Source organism: Bubalus bubalis, chromosome 12, assembly GCF_019923935.1.
Source record: "Bubalus bubalis isolate 160015118507 breed Murrah chromosome 12, NDDB_SH_1, whole genome shotgun sequence".
Taxonomy (NCBI): domain Eukaryota; kingdom Metazoa; phylum Chordata; class Mammalia; order Artiodactyla; family Bovidae; genus Bubalus; species Bubalus bubalis.
The window spans coordinates 68722602-68740656 of NC_059168.1; the positions used below are offsets into that span (position 1 = coordinate 68722602).

Below are 18055 nucleotides of genomic sequence, written 5' to 3' on the forward strand. Positions count from 1 at the left end.
AAGAAGTATCGTCCATGGTACAATGGAAGAAACGGGTTCAGAGAGGTTTAGTAATTCACCCAGATCGCACAGCTAGTCAGGATTTGTGCCTGGATTTGAACTTGAAGTTTTCAGCTTCCAAAGCCCATGTTCTTCACTGCTTAGCAAAGCATAGTATCCTAACTTCTTTCCTTCTACCCCTCTCCTTACCCCTGCTCAACAAACCCCCAGTTCAATAAAGGTAACAACCACCAAAGTGAAAGTCGCTCAGTCGTGTCCGACTCTCTGCAGCCCTGTGGACTATACAGTCCATCCAACTAATGGAGGAAGCCCTAGGTCTGCATGGCAGTTACACCCTGTTATTACTATTCTGTTGCATTGACAGATGAGACTGGGCTGGGTAGTGCAGTGACTTGCCCTAGTTCTGTGGCCACAAGTGGCTGGACTGGGACCCAAGCCCAGGATCTCCTGCCTCCTGTCCTGACTTCCACTCCCCTGGGAGCCATTTCTCCCCTGCCACTCCATCTCCCCGCTGGTGGGCATATCCTTCAGGGGTCACCTTGCAACTCTCCCCTCGCTGTGCACTGTCTCCCTGAGGGGACACAGATCCCCCAGCTCTTTCACTCTTAACAAGGCTCTACTGGGGACATGAAGCTGGGCATTGTTGAACAAAAGCCATCTTGATGAACTCATCAGTCAGGCCCTGTCTCTTGACTGTTGTACAGAATCACTCGGAGACGCTGCTCATCCCTGCAGATAAATCAGAATGACACTCAGGAGCCCTGCAGCCTAGGGCAGGTAACCCCAGGGGAGGTCATGTCTGTTGGACCCCTGCACAGAAGACCAGTCTTTTCTACCCTTCCTTCTGCTCACCCGTCAGCTCCCCTCCAGTGCCACAGAGATCCATTCTTTTCATTAGTTCTCATTAAACTCTTTGTATGGAAGGACCAGGCTTCCCTGGTGGCTCAGATGGTAAAGAATCCACCTGAAATGTGGGAGACCTTGGTTCGATCCCCAGGTTGGGAAGATTCCCTGGAGAAGGATATGGCAACCCACTCCAGTATTCTTGCCTGGAGAATCCCCATGGACAGAGGAGTCTGACGGGCTACAGTTCATGGGGTCACAAAGAGTCGGACACTACTGAGCAACTAAGCGCAGCACACAGCATGGAGGGACCAGGGCTGGCTTTAATACCCAGAATGTGGTCCATCCATGGCTGCACACTTAGCACATGTGCTCGTCTCTCAGCCCGCCTCAGGAGTTGCAGTCACCTCCCCACACTGCTGCTTCCCACTCCCCTCTACAAGGGGGACCCACCCCAACTGGTGAAGGCTGTGTTTGGGGTTCAACCTCTTTCCATGGGTGCAAATGACGTTGGCATCCCTTTCTCAGGGCTGCCTTCTTCTCATTGCCCATTTTCTCCTGTGAAATGAATCTAAGCCAGGTCTCTTTTAGATGCATCAGAGCCAGCTGGTGTGGGGTCACATCCAGGTGACTCCGGACCGCCTGTGTTACTAGGTGATGGATGGAGCCTCTCCATGCCTGAGGCCCCTCTGCTCACTGCACACAAGAATGCTTGACTCTTAACTCCCCACCAGCTGAAGGTGAACGGGCGACTTGACCAAGAGGAGTTTTCAAGGCTGTGGAGCCGTCTCGTCCACTGCCAGGTACCAGCATGTTCTCTCTTGACGAGTGTTCATTCCAACTGGGTTGGCACAGATTTACTGGGTGCCTGATTCTGCCCCAGCATTGAGGGCTGTGAAAGAAGGGGAACCTTACCCCACCCTCAAGGAGAGCCCCCGTTTTGCCTGGGGAGATGTGCGTGCACTGCTGGACGGCTCAAGGCCATGCTCAGTCAGGTGGCAAGCTGAGGACCACTCTAGGGGGCCAGAGGAGAAAGGGTCACAGTGGACTGTAGCTGAAACTGCCGGCTGGCACCGCCCTCTTCAGTTCTCTGTGGGCCCACTGCAGCGTCCCCCAAGCCACTAGTTCACCTTGTTCCCTTCCCCTACCTCTGCCAGAAAACAGATCAGAGTCACAGTTGTGGTCTGTGGCCTCTGTGTGGCCTCACCATTGTTCCCAGGACAAAGTGGAAACTCACTAGCTGTACCCAAGACCCTCTGAGTTAAGATCCACTTTGGGGTCTAGGAGAAGCCCCTTCACTTATCCCACCTGCTCCTTTGAACCCTAATGTAAGACTCCTCACTTTCCCTTCCCTGCAATGGGAGCCTGCCTGGTGCCCACCCAGCCTGAGGGTCCAGACCCCAAAGCTCCGTGGGGGCCTTGCCTCCCCTCTCCAGATCCGGTTAGTTCCCACTCAGCTCCCAACACTTGAACTCACAACAATAAGATGAAAACACTTCCTGTTTAATGCTATTTATTTATCACCTACCTCTGATTGGAGTGATTGGGTTTCCCCCTGGACACAGCAATGACTGATGGCCCATCCATTAGACTGCAGGTCCTCCCGGGCAGGGAGCCCTCATGTTCATCCTTTTCCCCAGCGTCTCCCACAGTGTCCAGCTCACAGCAGATGCTAAAAAGTGCTGAACAAACGACTGAGCAAGTGCATGACACTGAGTCCCTACCTAATTGAGAACATCTAGGACTCTGAACTCACAAAAGCCAAATAAGGCCAGGAAAAAGTTCTCAAGCTGCTCTTCCACTGTAATTGGCTCTCACAATCAGCCCGGACTGAGCACCTACTGGGGGTATTTTGCTTTGAAACATCCTGGGTTCAGTCCTCTGGTGCTTGTCTGTCTCATCAGGGCACATGACTCACCAGCCCATGTTCTCACCTGGGAAATGGGAGGAGGCTGAGGGTTAGAGTGAGAATTAGAGGGAGGTAGAAAAGTCCCCAGAGAAGGCAATGGCACCCCTACTCCACTACTCTTCATGGACGGAGGAGCCTGGTAGGCTGCAGTCCATGGGGTCACTAAGAGTCGGACACTACTGAGCAACTTCACTTTCACTTTTCACTTTCATGCATTGGAGAAGGAAATGGCAATCCACTCCAGTGTTTTTGCCTGGAGAATCCCAGGGATGGGGGAGCCTGGTGGGCTGCCGTCTAGGGGGTCGCACAGAGTCTGACGCGACTGAGGCGACTTAGCAGCAGCAGCAGCAGCAGCAGCAAAGTCCCCAGCAAATGGAGAACTGCCCTGTAAAAAAATTGAGATGTTCAGGGGACTCCACCCTGAGGCATCGCCTGGTCCCACAGACAGTTCTCACCTGCCTTCCGTGCTGCCTACACTGCTCTCACTAGTGTGCAAGGTGCTCTCCTAAGTTCTTTATAAGATGTGCTCATTTCTTCCTCGCAGCAAACCTACAAGGTAGGTAGTATATTGGCCTTGTGCTACAGAGGGGGTGGACTGAGGCCCAGAAAGATTGGGTCACTTGCCCAAGGTGGCACCGCTGTAGACAGTTAGGCTGGGATTTATATCCAGCAATTTGGTTGTGCAGTCTGTGCTCCTAATGCCCATCCTAGGCAAGCTCTTTAGTGAGCTCGTCACATCCCTGGAAAGTGACAAGCTGCCCCGGGTGGAAGGAACCCAGTCTATGGGGTGTAGAGGCTAAAGGAGAGCAGGTTGGGAGGGGGGAGGTGCAGGCCTGAGAGAGGGGCCCGCAGCCCTGCAGTTGACAGGTAGGAGGTCTGTGGACTTTAACAAACGGAACCCACGCTGCCTGCCCTTCCCCCTCTCCCTCCTCCTCCCCACCATCCTCAGCTGTGCACCCATCGACTTCTGAGCCGAGCCCATCATGTTTTAGGGAAGCAGCCTCCAGGGATGGGTACAAGATCTTCCAGGACACCCTCTTCCACGTGGGCACTGGGGCTCATACGGGTTTCTTGCTTCTTCCTCCATATCAGAGTGTTTTCCAGAACTCCCCAAAGAATGCTGGTGTTTTCCTCAGCTCAGATTTGTGGAAGGCCATAAGGGACACAGGTAAAGCAGACAACCCTTTGAGCTTTGATGATTGGGAGTGGCAGGGGCGTGTGTGTGTTTGGTGTATGTGTGTGTGTGTGTGTGTGTGTGTGTGTGTGTGTCCGCCCTCTGTGGACCTCCTGGCTGCAGACTCCAACTCCACCCTCCCCCACCTGAGTTCTCACCTGCCAGTCAGCTCTCCTAATTGCCTTCTCTCCCCAGCACAGCGCTAACCATGAAAAATGACCCTGAATGGTTGATACCCTACCAGAAATCTAACTTGCTTGAAGACACATCCACCTAAGCATCCAGGCCATCAGGATTAAATACTCACAGGCCAGCTGATGCCCTCTCTTCACAGAGGGTCTGGGGTTAAGTGAGATCACATGTATCTGTTTGCTTCAAGGAGGCAAGAGCTTTCAGTCCTGGGAGAATGATAATAACACCGAAGGGCGAGGATGCGTCCGAGTTCAGCCATAACTTGCACGCACATCACCTCCTTTGATTGTCTAAACAGCTCTTGAACTGGGCAGGGCAAGAATCATTGTCCCCACTGTCCCTGCAGGGAAATGGCCCACAGAAAGGTGAAGTCAGGAAATTGCCACCTTCCCTAATGAAATGTAAAATCAGACTCCCACAGGTCACTGCTGAAAGGGCAGCCTCAATGGGTCTCCCTCCTGGGGCTCCTGGCCTGGATGCAGAGCAGGTAGAAACCTGAGCGCCTGCTCCCCACCGCTCCCCCCACTTCCCCCTTTCTCCTTCCTCTTCCACTTATAAAAATATGTGTTTATTTGGCTGCGTGGAGCCTTAGTTGCGGGAAATGGGCTTAGTTGCCCCACAGCATGTGGGATCCTAGTTCCTCGACCAAGAATCAAACCCACATCCCCTGCATTGGAAGGGGGATTCTTAACCACTGGCCCACCAGGGAAGTCCCTCCCCTCCCTTAATTCTTCACAGCAGAGGGTTGTGTTTCTCACACTTGAGGTTGAGGAAGAAGCCCCTGGGGGCTTATGGAAGCAAGGAATGTTGAGCCTCACCACCCACCCCAAGGTACTGACTCAGGAGGACTGGGGTGGGACTTGAGAACCGGCATCTCTGACAAGTTCCCAAGTGAGGCCAAAGCTCCTGGTCTGGGGATCACACTTTGAGAACCACTGAATGGCCAGTGGAAGTTGAAACCTTTAAAGGATACCTCACCCATGACTCCAGAATAATAAAAGGGAGAAAGAAAATAGCTGAAATTCAACTGAAAAGCTTGCAGGGGCCAGCAGGTAACTGAAGAGGGCCATGGAGCTGATGTGATTTGCGGGGGCAGTTTGAGAATGTACAAGCTGCAGGCATGTCCTATCTAAAGGCCTTCGTATTCACGTTTTATTAATTCTGCAGGAGAAACCAACGTGTCTCATACTGTGTGGGGCCCGAAGGCCACCAGCTTTGTCCCCATGATGAATGGTCCGGTTTACAGGGTCCTGGTAGCTCACTGGGGTGCATAGACCCCCCCGGATTTTCAGTCTGCCCTTGTCGGTTCTGTGGTCGGTGCCTCCCTGGAGCTTATAGCTAGACACATAAGATCACAAGACCCAAAGAGGGCAAGGCAGCTCTATCCTGCCCACCTGAGGGCTCTGCTCTGAGGACCAACCTCATCCCTGGATGACCAACCTAGGACTGAGCCCCTTCTCCAGGAACCGCACATGAGACCACACACGGTCCAGGATTAGGTGAGGAGGGCTGTTGGAGAGGGTCACCAGCAGAGGGAGGCCTGACAAGGTGGGGCTGGGAGCAAACTTTTCAGGTGTCCTGGCAGCTCCCATCCCCCACAGGAATTATCAGATGATTGTCAAGGGTCAGGAATGTTTTGAGTTGGCCTCTGGCCAAACTCTAAAACAGCATTGTTGTGGCCTGGAATTTAACATTCTGAAGAGTCAAAAGTACACAGAAGAGGAGTGGACTGGCCGCTGAGCCAGGTGGAGGAGGGGATGGTGGTGAAAGGCCACGTGGTCTCCGCACAGGTGTTTCTGATCTCCCGAGGTGGAGGACCACAGCCGTTCCTCCCTGCTCACCAGCTCCCCCACTGTGTCCCAGGCTTCCTCGCAGGGATCTCCATCACCAGCGAGCTGCTGGACCTCATGAAACTCCGGTACAGCGACAGCACTGGCAGGGTCAGCTTCCCCAGCCTGGTCTGCTTACTGATGCGGCTGGAAGCCATGGCAAGTAAGTGTCACCCGGAGACCATCACGCTGACCAGAGAACACAGCAGAGGACCAGGAATGCACTCTGGCTCCAGGCCTGGGCAAGGCCTGAGTAGCGGGATGGGCTGGAGTCCTGCAGAGGAGCCCTCATCCTGAGGGGCAGAACCAACATCAGCCTAGGTGACCGTGTAGCTGTCCTGAGACCCCGGCCTCCCTTCTGCATCCTTTTCTCCCCGGGACAGTCCACATCCCAGATCATTTATTTCCTCTTCACCCTTCTCAGCACCTCTCTCACTCAGGAACAAGGTTAAGTTACCGTGGCCCCCCCTCCAGATTGTTTACGGTTCAAACCTACTCTTTAGTCATGCAGTAAATGGCTTGATCTCTGCCGAAGGATTTCACAAATGGTGTCTTGGTGGATGCAGGAGGTCCCCCCAAGGCCTCAGAAATCCAGCTATGTAGGCCAGAGTTTTGGACACTTCTTAGCAGCATACCCCTTTGTTTGAAATGAAATTTCACATGAAACCCCAAATCACAATAGAGCTGCAAACAGAGCTGTGGTGGCTGAGTTGATGTGGGGTCTGGCCTCCACTCACATCATTCCGCACCCCCCCAACCTCCTCACCCCACCACGTGGTCCTTAAACCCCACAGCTCTAGCCCCACACCTCTGTACTAGGCAGTTAACAGGACAGAGAGAACAGAGCCCTGGGAGGGTAAAGGAGAAGCCAGAGGCATAATCTGCTCCAGAGAAGTCACAGTTGGACAAGAGCACTGCCCTTGAAATATCTCCTAAGACAAGACCTCTGAATCTCAACGGCCAAGAATAGAGGGTCTGAAGTGCAGAGAAGCTAGAGAAGGGAGGGGCGAGGTGGGCAGAGCAGTCAGGGAGCTTTTTTGAGAGCTGAGCCTTGAGCTGTCTCACGGGTGTGGAGTTTAACTGGGAAGAGAAGCGGAGAGGAGGCCAAGCACAGCCTGTGGCTTCTCATGGGATCAACACGCTGGCTTTCTTCTCATGTGGGCCCAGGCCTGCCCTGATCCCTCCCTTCCTCTCTACCCTAGAAGCTTTCCAGAACCTCTCCAAGGATGGAAAAGGACTCTACCTGACAGAAATGGAGGTGAGGTGCCTTCCCCTCCCAGAGACAGGACACAGCCCTGGCCACCTCTCCTCACCCGAGTCCAGGGGGCATTTCCCTCCCTGAAGCCATTGAACAGTCTGTCAAAGGCCAGCCAAGCTACCAGCCCCCCTGCCTCCAATTACTGCCTTTATATATTGCTAGCTGCCAAGGCTGCTTTAGGATCTTGGCAGACAGATTTTATTTTTTTCCAATAGCTTAATAAAGCAGAGGATTATGTGGGAGTCATAAATCCAGGAGGGAACTAAAGAACACCTGCTGAGCTCACTGTACATTAAACTGACTCCCAGTGAGTTTTAGAGAGAGCCTCCTGGCCCAGCCAGCTGGTCGACCTCAGCTGTCCCTCTCAGTGCCCGGCTCTTCAGGGAGTAGCAGACGACAGTGTTGTAACGGGGCTGAGACCTCCTGCTTGGGTGGGAATTAACTGGAAAGAGTCGATGAGACTAGACTGGGATCTTTCAAAGGAAGAGGAAACCATTTGCCCCGCTCTGTGTTAAGCTAACAAGTTTAAAGATTGGTTGTAATAGGGATGTTTATTTCTCAGTGGATGAACCTGGTGATGTACAACTGAAGCCAGGAGAAGAACAGGCATCAGAGCCCAGGTAAGACATGGCAGCTTTGGAATCATTTCCTCCCAAGGGCTCAATGTGTCTTTCCTTCCAGGAACTACACACAAGACTCTCTCCCTGGGGGCAGCCTCCCCATAGATTACAGAGCCCTCATCTGTGTGAGTCAAGGCTTACAAGCTGCTTGGCCTGTGAGTTTCAAAGCCAATACTGCAGATTTCATCCAAGTCTTATGTACATTGATAAAGGGTGTGGCCTGGAAGTTATGAGTGAGGAATTCAGAATTTTTTTTCACTTATTTGTATTGAGATATAGTTGACGTTTAACACTGTGTTCATTTTAGGCATACAACATAATCATTTGATATATGTGTGTATTGTGAAATGATTACCATGAAAAGTTCAGTTAATATCTATCACCTCACATAGTTACGTTTTTTCTTGTGATAAAAACTTTGACAATTTATGCTCTTAATAACTTTCAAATATACAGCACAGTATTGCTAATGATAGTCACCATGCTGTATGTTACATCCCCAAAACTTATAACTGGAAGTCTGCATGTGACGCCTTCACCCATTTTGACCACTCCCTCACCTTCCGCCTGTGGTAACCACCACTCTGTTGTCTGTATCTATTCAGTTTGGGTTTTTTTATTAGTTTCCACATGCAAATGAAGTTATACAATATGTGTCTCTCTCTGACTTACTTCACTTAGCATAATCACCCTCAAGGTTCATCCATGTTGTCACAAATGGCAGAGACACCACAACAGACTGAATAATATTCTTTTGTATGTATATATAAATATGTATACCACATTTTCTTTATCCATTCATTCACTGATGGACACTTAGATTATTTCTGTGTCTTGGCCATTGTAAATAATGCTGCAGTGAATATGAGGGTGCCTATATCTTTTCAAGTTAGTGTTTTTGTTTTCTTTGGATAAATGCCTAGGAGTGGAATCATTAGATCCTGTGGTAGTTCTATTATTAATTTTTTTCAGTTTAGTGACTATTTATAGAAGAGCTCCTACATGGCTATGTGCTGGACTCCAGGGATTCAAAGATTAAGAAAATTCACATGGCTTCCACCCTTAGTTCCTCACTATCTAGTGGGAGAGATAGTCTTGTAAATAGGAAACTGTGCCTTTATATACAAGATTCAGTGAATGAGGCTTGGGTGCTGTGTGGATACTAAGAGCAGATGCTTCAGATGATTTCTGCTTTGGACAAGGTGATATGCTTGAGGGACACCCATATGGAGATCTCCCATGGACAGCTGAACACACAGGTCTCTGGGGAAATCAAACTTGATCCTTGCCTTGGAGGGTCTTGCTGTGAAATGAAAGAGACAGAAATGTAAATATAATAGATCAGTTACAATACTCTGTAGCGAAGGCTAACACAGAGGTTCACGCAAAGATGACAATACGGCTAACTTGGCCTGCAGGTTGTGATGTCTGTCTAGGAGACAGCCCAGGAGCTGAGTCTTGAATGATTCAGAGTTGTTAGCCAGAGTTGTGGGTAGTTGTTGAGGTCAGCGTTCACATGGAATTCTTTGGATAGACTGAGCAAAGCTTCAAGGCACAAAGACATTACCAGCTGGGGAGCCAGTGAATGATATGCAGGCAGCGGGTCATGGGAGGTTCTCTTCTGAGGGCAAGACACACAGTTTACAGTCTACCTTGATGCAAGTAAAAGGTGGCATGCTGTCCCCACTCACGTGAGAGGTGTTTTTTCATGGTCCTAGGAGTCAGTTCAATGTCCTGTGGAGAGCAGACACCCAGAGCCTATTACTTACTTTTAAGGAATCTCCATACTGTTTTCCATAGTGGCTCTGCCAATTTACATCCCCCCAATAGTTCACAAGGGTTCCCTTTCTCCACGTCCTCATCAACATTTGTCTTTTTGATAGTAGATGTGAGGTGGTCATTCTACCAGGTGTGAAGTGATATCTCATTGTGGTTTTGATTTGTATTTCTCTAATAATTAGAAATGTTGAGCATCTGTTCATGTGCCTATTAGTCATCTGTATGCCTTGTTTGGAAAAATGTCTATTCAAGTCTTCGGCCTATTTTTTTTATGGGACTGAGTTCTTTATATAGAGTTGTACGAACTGTTTATACACTTTGGATATAAACTCCTTGTCAGTCACAGCATTTACAAACATTTTTCCCAATTCACAGATTGTCTTTTCATTTTGTTGATGGTTTCCTTTGCTGTGCAAAAGCACTTATTATTGTTTTTATTTCCTTTGCCTTAGGAGACTGATCCAAGAAAATACTTCTATGATTTATAGCAAAGAGCATTCTGCCTATGTTCTCTTCTAGGAGTTTAACATGAGGGAGTGTTCAAATCTCATTGTTTTACATGTGACTGTCCAGTTTTCCCAGGGCTGCCTGTTGAAGAATCTGTCTTCTTTCCATTGTATATTCTAGCCTCCTTTGTCATAGGTTAATTAACTATAGTTATGTGTATTTACTTCTGGACCCTCAGTTCTGTTCCATTATCTATGTGTCTGTCTTCATGCCAGTACTGTGCCATTCTGATTATTGTAGCTTTGTATTATTGTGTAAAATCTGGAAAGATTGTACTTCTAGCTTTGTTCTTTTTCCTCAGCATTGCTTTAGCAATTTAATCTTTCATGGTTCCATGTAAGTTTTAGGATTATTTGTTATGCTTCTGTGAAAAATGTTCTTGGTAGTTTGATAGGAATTGCATTAAATCTGTAGATTGTTTTGGGTGGTACGGTCATTTTAATAATGTTAATTATTTTAATACAAGAGCATGGAATATCTTTCCATTTCTTTGAATCATCTTCAATTTCCTTCATCTCACCAACAATTTTCATTGTCTATCATATTTGTGTTAGCTATCCTGGAGGGTATGAAGTGATATCTCATTAAGGTTTTGACTTACAGTTTCCTGATAGCTTGTGGTATTGAGTATCTTTTTGTTGTCTACTGGCCATTTGTATATCTTCTTTTGAGAAATGTCTATTCAAATCCTTTGTTTAATATTGGGTTTTTTATCATTTTGTTGCTGAGTTGTAAGATACAGACACACATTACATACATACATTCTTGTTACCAGTCCCTTATCATATATGTGATTTGCAAAATTTTCTCCCATCCTGTAGGTTGTCTTTTAAGTTTCTTGATGGTATCATTTTCAGAATTTTATCAAGTCTAACTTATCTGTTTTTCTTTTGTCACTTAACACTTTTGGTATTATGTCTAAGAAATCATTGCCTAACTTAAGATCATGAATTTACTCCTGTGTTTTTCCCCTAAGAGTTTTATAGTTTAACTCTTACATTTTGGTCTTTGATCCATTTTGAGGTAATTTTTGTGTATGGTGTGATGTAGTGGGTCCATCTTCATTCCTTTTCTGCCAGAAGCTTCATCAGGCAAGCCTGGATGTACTCCCATTGTGAGAATACTTCTGTTCCTCTCACTCATCTTCAACCCATCTGCCCTCCTCTGATTTACTAAACTGCTGTATTAAAAGCAATCAGACAACTCCTCTTCCTTCCCTCCTGTCACATCTGTTTCTTTTGAACAAAGCACACACTTCCGTTGTCACACTGGGGGCAATGTTTAAAGTTGTTTGAAATATTGAATTCTTTTTTTAAATGTTAAATATTTGGCTCTGCTGGATCTTAGTTGCAGCGTGTAGAATCTAGTTCCCTGACCAGGGATTGAAACTGGGCCCCCTACTTTGGAAGCATGGAGTCTGCCACTGGACCACCAGAGAAGTCCCTCAAAGTATTGAATTCTTACTTTAAATAATGCTTTAAATACTCATGCTTTGGTATATAGTCCTTGGATATCTGAGGCTATGATGATCTTAACTGATTGCAGAGTCTAGAGGTTTCATACATGCTAGTCACACCCGCTAACAGTTTGTCTAACTGATGTCATCTACATTCATGTTGATCTACAGTCAATATGGCAGTAAAGTGCCTTACTCTAACAAAGTTAGTATTTAGAACAACTTCCCACTACACATAAATAACGTGTCTCGAGGGATGGGCCACCTCCTCCTACTCTGCATGAGGGTGAAATATGAGCAGCAGAGGCCCAGGTCCTGCTGATTTACCAACAGCCATTTTCACAAGAGTGGGTCTACTTCCATCCTAATAAATCCCATCTCTCCAGCCTTCAGACCAGAGAAATTCTTTTTGAGAGGTAGGAATCTATATTTGCCTCCACGGATAGGAAATCTCTCCACCTCCTTTAGCAAACATGCACCCGGTGATTACCAGGCACCTTTCACACCTAGGGTGTCCACCTTTCCAGAGCTGACCTTTAAAGAGAAATGTATCAAACTGGGATGATAACATGAACACTCCAAGGGCATAAACCAAGCTGGAGAAAGAGCTAGAATTCAGGAAACAGGAGGCTCAACACCAGATCCATCACTGGCTAGGGAACTCCAGAGTCCAGGGCTGTACAGCTAAATGGGAGAGCCAGAAACCCAGCGGAAATCAGGAAGAGTGATCTTTGGGGAAAAAGGATCCACCTGCAATGCAGGAGACCCAGGTTCATTCCCTGAGTTGGGATTGAAAAGGGAAGTTTTCAGCCTAGAAAAGGGAAGTGTTATCTAATCCGACTCTTTGCAACCTCATGGAGTGTAGCCTGCCAGGCTCTTCTGTCCATGGGGATTCTCCAGGCAAGAATGCTGGAGTGGGTTGCCATGCCCCCCTTCAGGAGATCTTCGCAACCCAGGAATCAAACCTAGGTCTCCCACATTGCAGGCGGATTCTTTACCATCTGAGACACCAGGGAAGCCCCAATCTAATCACTTATTCATGGGTAAAATAGTATTCAGAAGGATTTTGAATTTCTGCTGGAGGGTTTTGGAAGAATTATTAGGATAATGACATAGACCAAACAGATTTTTAAAATGAGGTAATTATTAATTCCTAGAAGAACAAAGACTTCTAGAAGAAAGCAAATTGAGTTTTTCTTCACTCAGCAGAGAACTGTACATACATAATTGTAATAAAATAAAAATGGAATATTGATTTAATAAAATATGTGACACAAATATATTAGAGAAAGGAAGGAGAGAAGATACAGGCACAAAAGTGGGTTAAGAACACCCCAGCTTCATCTTCCATCACGAGATGTCAGTAGGCATTTAAAATTGGTAAGTCAAGGGGGTAACCATATAAAATATTATTTAGAAGTAAGGAGTTCAGAAGAAAGAGTTACGAAAGAGGAATTCCATATAGGAGTGGCGCAGGGGACTGCTGTTCTTTCTTCATGCTTTGTATGAATGTCTTGAATTTTTAAATGTATCTTGGGCTGGACTTTTATGAAAGTAAATAAGAAAACTAGCATATAATAATAAATAAATAAAATAAATAATCTGAGAAACAGAGTTTAAGACTCAAGAGAAGAGGAGGAAGATGGAGAGCAGAGTTGAGACTGTTTCTTTACCACGTGGACAGGAAAGTAGGTTGTTAGAGTTGTAGAAAAAATGTCCATGCAAGAACGTCACTTGAATCCAGGAGATAAGCCCTTGAGAAAAGCCACTCTTCCTGGGAGTCCTCTGGGCAGAGGAGAGTTGCCCCTGTTCTCAGCCCTTCAGTCCTGTCCGTGGGGTCATAGGAACATCTGCTCCGCAGCTTTCCCTCCACTCTGCTGCAGGTACTCTGGAGCTAAAGGGGCAGTGGTTTGCACTCAGACAGGGCAGAGTAGGGTGGGTAGGGTGCATCTGGAGAATTTTGAAGAATGAAGTAGAGTCACTGCTGTCCACTGGAGCCATGGGTGTGATGGAGCTCGGCCAGCCTCGCCAGCACGTGGTACACTCTGTTGCCTGGTGGTCCTGAGAGTAGCATCTGTGGGAAGGGGGCCTGCCTCTGCAGTCACTCAAAGAAAGGAAAAGCTTCTTTACTCACCCTGGGCCTTCTGTGTTTGAGTGTCTGTGTCTTTCCCTAGGATGAGAATCTGGCTCTTGTTCCATTGGGCTGTGCTGCCCCCATGGGTGATATACATCAAAGCCTGCCCTGCCTGGATGTAGTCAAAGCTGCCTTCGAGGAGCCTGGGCCGGGTCCTCAGCTGGGTCAAGCTCTGGTTCGCCCAAGGTCATAAAACAGGTTATCTGAATATTTCAGGACACCAACCTGGAATCCCAGGAGAAAGAAGCAGAAGATGTTCCCTTGTGGGAAAGCAGGGGAAAAGCCGCATCTCGGTCCCCTCCCACCAACCCAGTCATTTCTCAGTCTGTCCACCCACAGGATGCTGTGCGTGACATGGGAGTGGATCACTGGGTGTTTGCAGAATTAATCATACTCTCTGATATCTGAATCCTGACTGTTTCACAGCCAGATGGCAAAATAAAACATGGTTCCCATAAAGGTCTTCAACTTCATGACAAGTAAGATCTTAGTTCTGGATGAAAAATACCTTTGGGGAAGGGGAAATCCAACCAGCAAGGCAAGCACCTCCCTCCCTCCTAATCTGTAAAGTCATCAGATAGTTCCAAAAGATCACGACCCACTAGAGTACAGAAGAGATTCCAGAGTGACCAGGCCAGACCTCACTCAGGAGAACTGGCATTTGAGAACTCATTCCTGGATGCATCTCTCCAGTGAGGGAATACTTGCAAATGTGTGTGTCAAGAATAGGAGGACAGGAACCTTTCAGAGTGTGACTTGTCTGAGAAGAAACAATCAAAATGTCAGTGGCATGGGCAAGGGTGTGCCATCATGCAAATACCCACACTCAGGAACTGGGTTAGCATTTGGACGTGGATGTGTCCTGATCAAGGAACAAACATACAGCCAACTAACTGCCTCTCACAGGGGCTGCTGCTAAGGGTTTGCAATCATTTCAGTAGCACAGCAGGGTGAGACACGCAGCATAGCCTGGGCCACATCATTGTGCATCCTTGCCCTGTGCTTGGCTAACCAGGATAGATGGCCATGGTTAGCAGCCTGGGCTTCAGAGGTAGACAGAGCTAATGCCTGAAGACCCCAAGTCCTAGGCTGTTATGCAAAACAATGAGTCCTGACCAATCAAGACAGATTGTTTTAAAATAAAAGGAGAAAGTTCAAAAAAAAAATGAATGAGCTATTTTGGCAGGACTCAGAGATGACCTTCACCTGCTTGTGCTTTCAGGTAGAAAGTCCAACACGCCTGCACACTTTGTTGAACCAAACACCTGGACTGAAACCCAACTTGGCCTGGGGAGCCCTCAAGTGGAGGAGCAGGAAGAACAGTCTTGCTTCCCCAGAGCCGGGGGTGACCCTAGTGAGGATGGACATCTGAAAGTGCATGTACACACACACACATACGCGCACACACACACACACACACACCAGGGATGCCCAGCCCTAGAGAACAGCACACATGCGCACGTGTATGCACACACACACACCAGGGAAGCCCAGCCCCAGAGAACAGTTCCATATACAAGCCCACTAATCAGGGATGACATCAGTCGTGCTTCTCCCTAGAACAGAAACAGTTTCCTTTGAGCAATTGCTCCTCACCACCTCCAGGCAGAGGCAGGATTGCAGTGGAGCAGCACAGCACATGTATGCCCCTTCCCTCCCTAACCCCTATGCCCCATGAGGGCCCTGACCCCCAGCACAGAGTCCACAAGGACCTTAGATGATAACCAACTCAGTCCAGTGACGGGTTTTCCAATCTCAAGAACATGAACCTCACATTCAATTCACTTGTGTTTTAAATTAAGAATGGAGATACTATAACTTATCCAATGTAAACATTTAAAGCCTTAAGTTTCATATAATAGCCAATTAGGAGGCGAGGCTGGGAACAGGGAAAGGGGAGAGACTGTGGAATAGAAGTAAGGTTAGGTGGGAGGGAGGAACAGAGAGTGCAGCAGGCAGCACCAGGCAAGTGTAAAACAGGAGCCGCTCAAGGTATCTTACGAAGGAGGAGTTTAACACAGGGAGCGAGTTGCTCACAAAGCTGTTGGATCAGCTGGAGGAGCACAGTCCAGAGAAAGAAAGAAGAGTGAAGTCGCTCAGTCGTATCCGACTCTTTGCGACCCCACGGACTGTAGTCCACCAGTCTCCTCTATCCATGGAATTTTCCAGGCAAGAGTACCGGAGCGTGTTGCCACTTCCTTCTCCAGGGGATCTTCCTGACCCAGGAATCGAACCCGGGTATCCCGCATTGCAGGCAGATGCTTTACCGTCTGAGCCACCAGGGAAGTCCTAGGCCAGGGAAGATCGCCACTAAGTCCCAGGTTCACCACCAAGAGAGAACGATGAAGCTGCTGCTGCCACCCTCGCCAGACATTATAGGGAGTGGCCAGAAATGGTCATGGCTGCCTGTAGCCCTAAGCGGGTGAATTTCTGGACAAAATTTCACAACTTCTGAAGCCCACGTGTCTGCCCACCCTGCCCAGAGGCAGCATAAGGCTTCTGCCTCTCTGCTGCCTTCCAAATCCTAAGTGCAGAGGAAAGAGAAAAATGTGGGGAGAGGGAAAGACAAGCAGATGGAGATGGAGAGCTGGGGCGGTGGGGGGAGGATGATTCAGACAGACAGGGAGAGGACAGATGAGGCATGCAGGGAGCAATACAGACAAATAAGATGGGAGAGACCAGTGACAAGAGATTAAAACAGAAGGAGGAAGGCTGAGGTTTATGGGTGTTGATGGGAGTGGAGGCCATAGAGCCCAATCATTCAAAATTGGTTGCCGGTGGAAATGCTGACTTACGATGCCAATCAGGTTGTGGCTCTCAGACTTCATTGTGCATAAAAGTCACCTGGAATAACTTTTATAACAAGCTTTAGAAATTCTGATCCAGAAAGTCTGACGCTAGACTAGTCTGTGAATCTGCCTTTTTTTTTTTTTTTTTTAAAGCTCAAGGGCTTCCCTTGTGGCTCAGACGGTAAAGAATCCATCTGCAATGTGGGAGACCTGGGTTCAGTCCCTGGATTGGAAAGATTCCCTGGAGGAGGGCATGGCAACCCACTCTAGTATTCTTCCCTGGAGAATCCCCATGGACAGAGGAGCCTTGTGGGCTGCAGTCCACGGGGTCACAAAGAGTTGGAGACAACTGAGTGACTAAGCACAGCAAGTGATGCCTGTGGTCCTTGGATGACTTAGGAATCACTAAGGAATCACCTAGGAATCACTGCTTTTGCAGCTCCACTGAGTGGTGAAATGCACTGGCTGCAGCAACCAGGGCGGCTGTGAAATGCCTGATGAATCCAAGCTTAAGTTCTGCTCTGGTCAGAGGTCTCTCGCCATGCTTCCCCACCCCAGCCCCTCACTGCTGCCTAGAATATCTGAGATCCCTCTCACCACCTCCCAGCTCACTGCTCCCCTCCTTCCTGCTCCCCGAGAACTGATGTCCTAGTTGATTTTTACCTCTAAACAAGCTCATTAAGCAATAATCCTAGAAGAATCCATCACTCTGACAAGGTTGTTGATTAACCATCCCCCAGCCGAGCCTAAAGTGCTTAATATCCAGGCGGAGTGGTCAGTAATGAGTCGAGCGGCAGCACTGGCCTGGTTCTGAGCAGATGGATGCGAGGTGGGCAATTGGGCCAACTTTGCAGCCTGGTGGAGGTCAGTGGAGAGGAAGGTGGACGGTCTCCAGGCTGCCCAGGCTGCAGCAAGTGCTAGACCCTTCCAGCCAGATTCTAGGCCGTTATTTCTGAGACCACTGAATGCCCCCAGAGGGTATATAAGGATATGAACAACTCTGGACAACGGACAGGAGAAGGACCACTTGAAAGGGGCTGGACACAGAGACGTAATTCCCCAACCTTACAGCTCTGCCAACTATCTAATTGCCTGAGTAAGAGAAGAGACAGGCAGAATGATAAAATGACTGCCTTCCTGAGATCAATTCAAGTCCAGACTGTTATGTCTTTCTTTTTCTCCCCATAGTTAGACTCTTGTTTTAAACACCCCTCTGTTCCCGTAAAAGATTTGCTTTCTGTGCGTGGAAGTGCCTTGGACAGAGCAGGATGTGGCAAAACACTGCCCCCTGGAGGTCACAGTTGTTACAGCTTCAAAGCATCCGCCTCCCAGAGGTTCCTTTGAACTCAAGTCTCCAGTGTGGGCTCAGTGGCAGTCTCCAGCCAGCCTGGCCGTTGCTGCCATCTAGGCTGCCCTGTGTGCACAACTGCCCCATCACCTGCCTGACTCCATCTCATTTCTGTCCCCCCTCCCTTTTTGCATAACGACTGGATGACATTGGTAAATACTCTTGATCAAGGGGAAGGGAACTGATTCCCCTACCCCCGGCTGTGCAGCTCTGATGG

General features: G+C 48.2%; 1 protein-coding gene across 12 annotated transcripts in view; it reads left to right on the forward strand.

Annotated features, from left to right (window-relative positions):
* CAPN13 (calpain 13) overlaps nt 1-16426 on the forward strand; it is an 89184-nt gene extending 72758 nt beyond the window's left edge. Inside the window, exons 18-23 of one of the 12 annotated variants that reach the window (XM_044926106.2) lie at nt 1578-1646; nt 3845-3920; nt 5909-6110; nt 7150-7205; nt 7768-7825; nt 15909-16426. In XM_044926106.2, the coding sequence (XP_044782041.2) occupies nt 1578-1646; nt 3845-3920; nt 5909-6110; nt 7150-7205; nt 7768-7825; nt 15909-15921 (474 nt within the window). In that variant the 3' untranslated portion in view covers nt 15922-16426. Of the gene's footprint in view, nt 1-1577; nt 1647-3844; nt 3921-4121; nt 4690-5285; nt 5618-5908; nt 6111-7149; nt 7206-7767; nt 7826-10056; nt 11050-13741; nt 14161-14923; nt 15117-15908 lie in introns of those variants that run through there. The other 11 variants (XM_044926111.2, XM_044926107.2, XM_044926109.2 and 8 more) reach the window with 11 other exon arrangements.
* Nucleotides 16427-18055: the final 1629 nt, after the last annotated feature.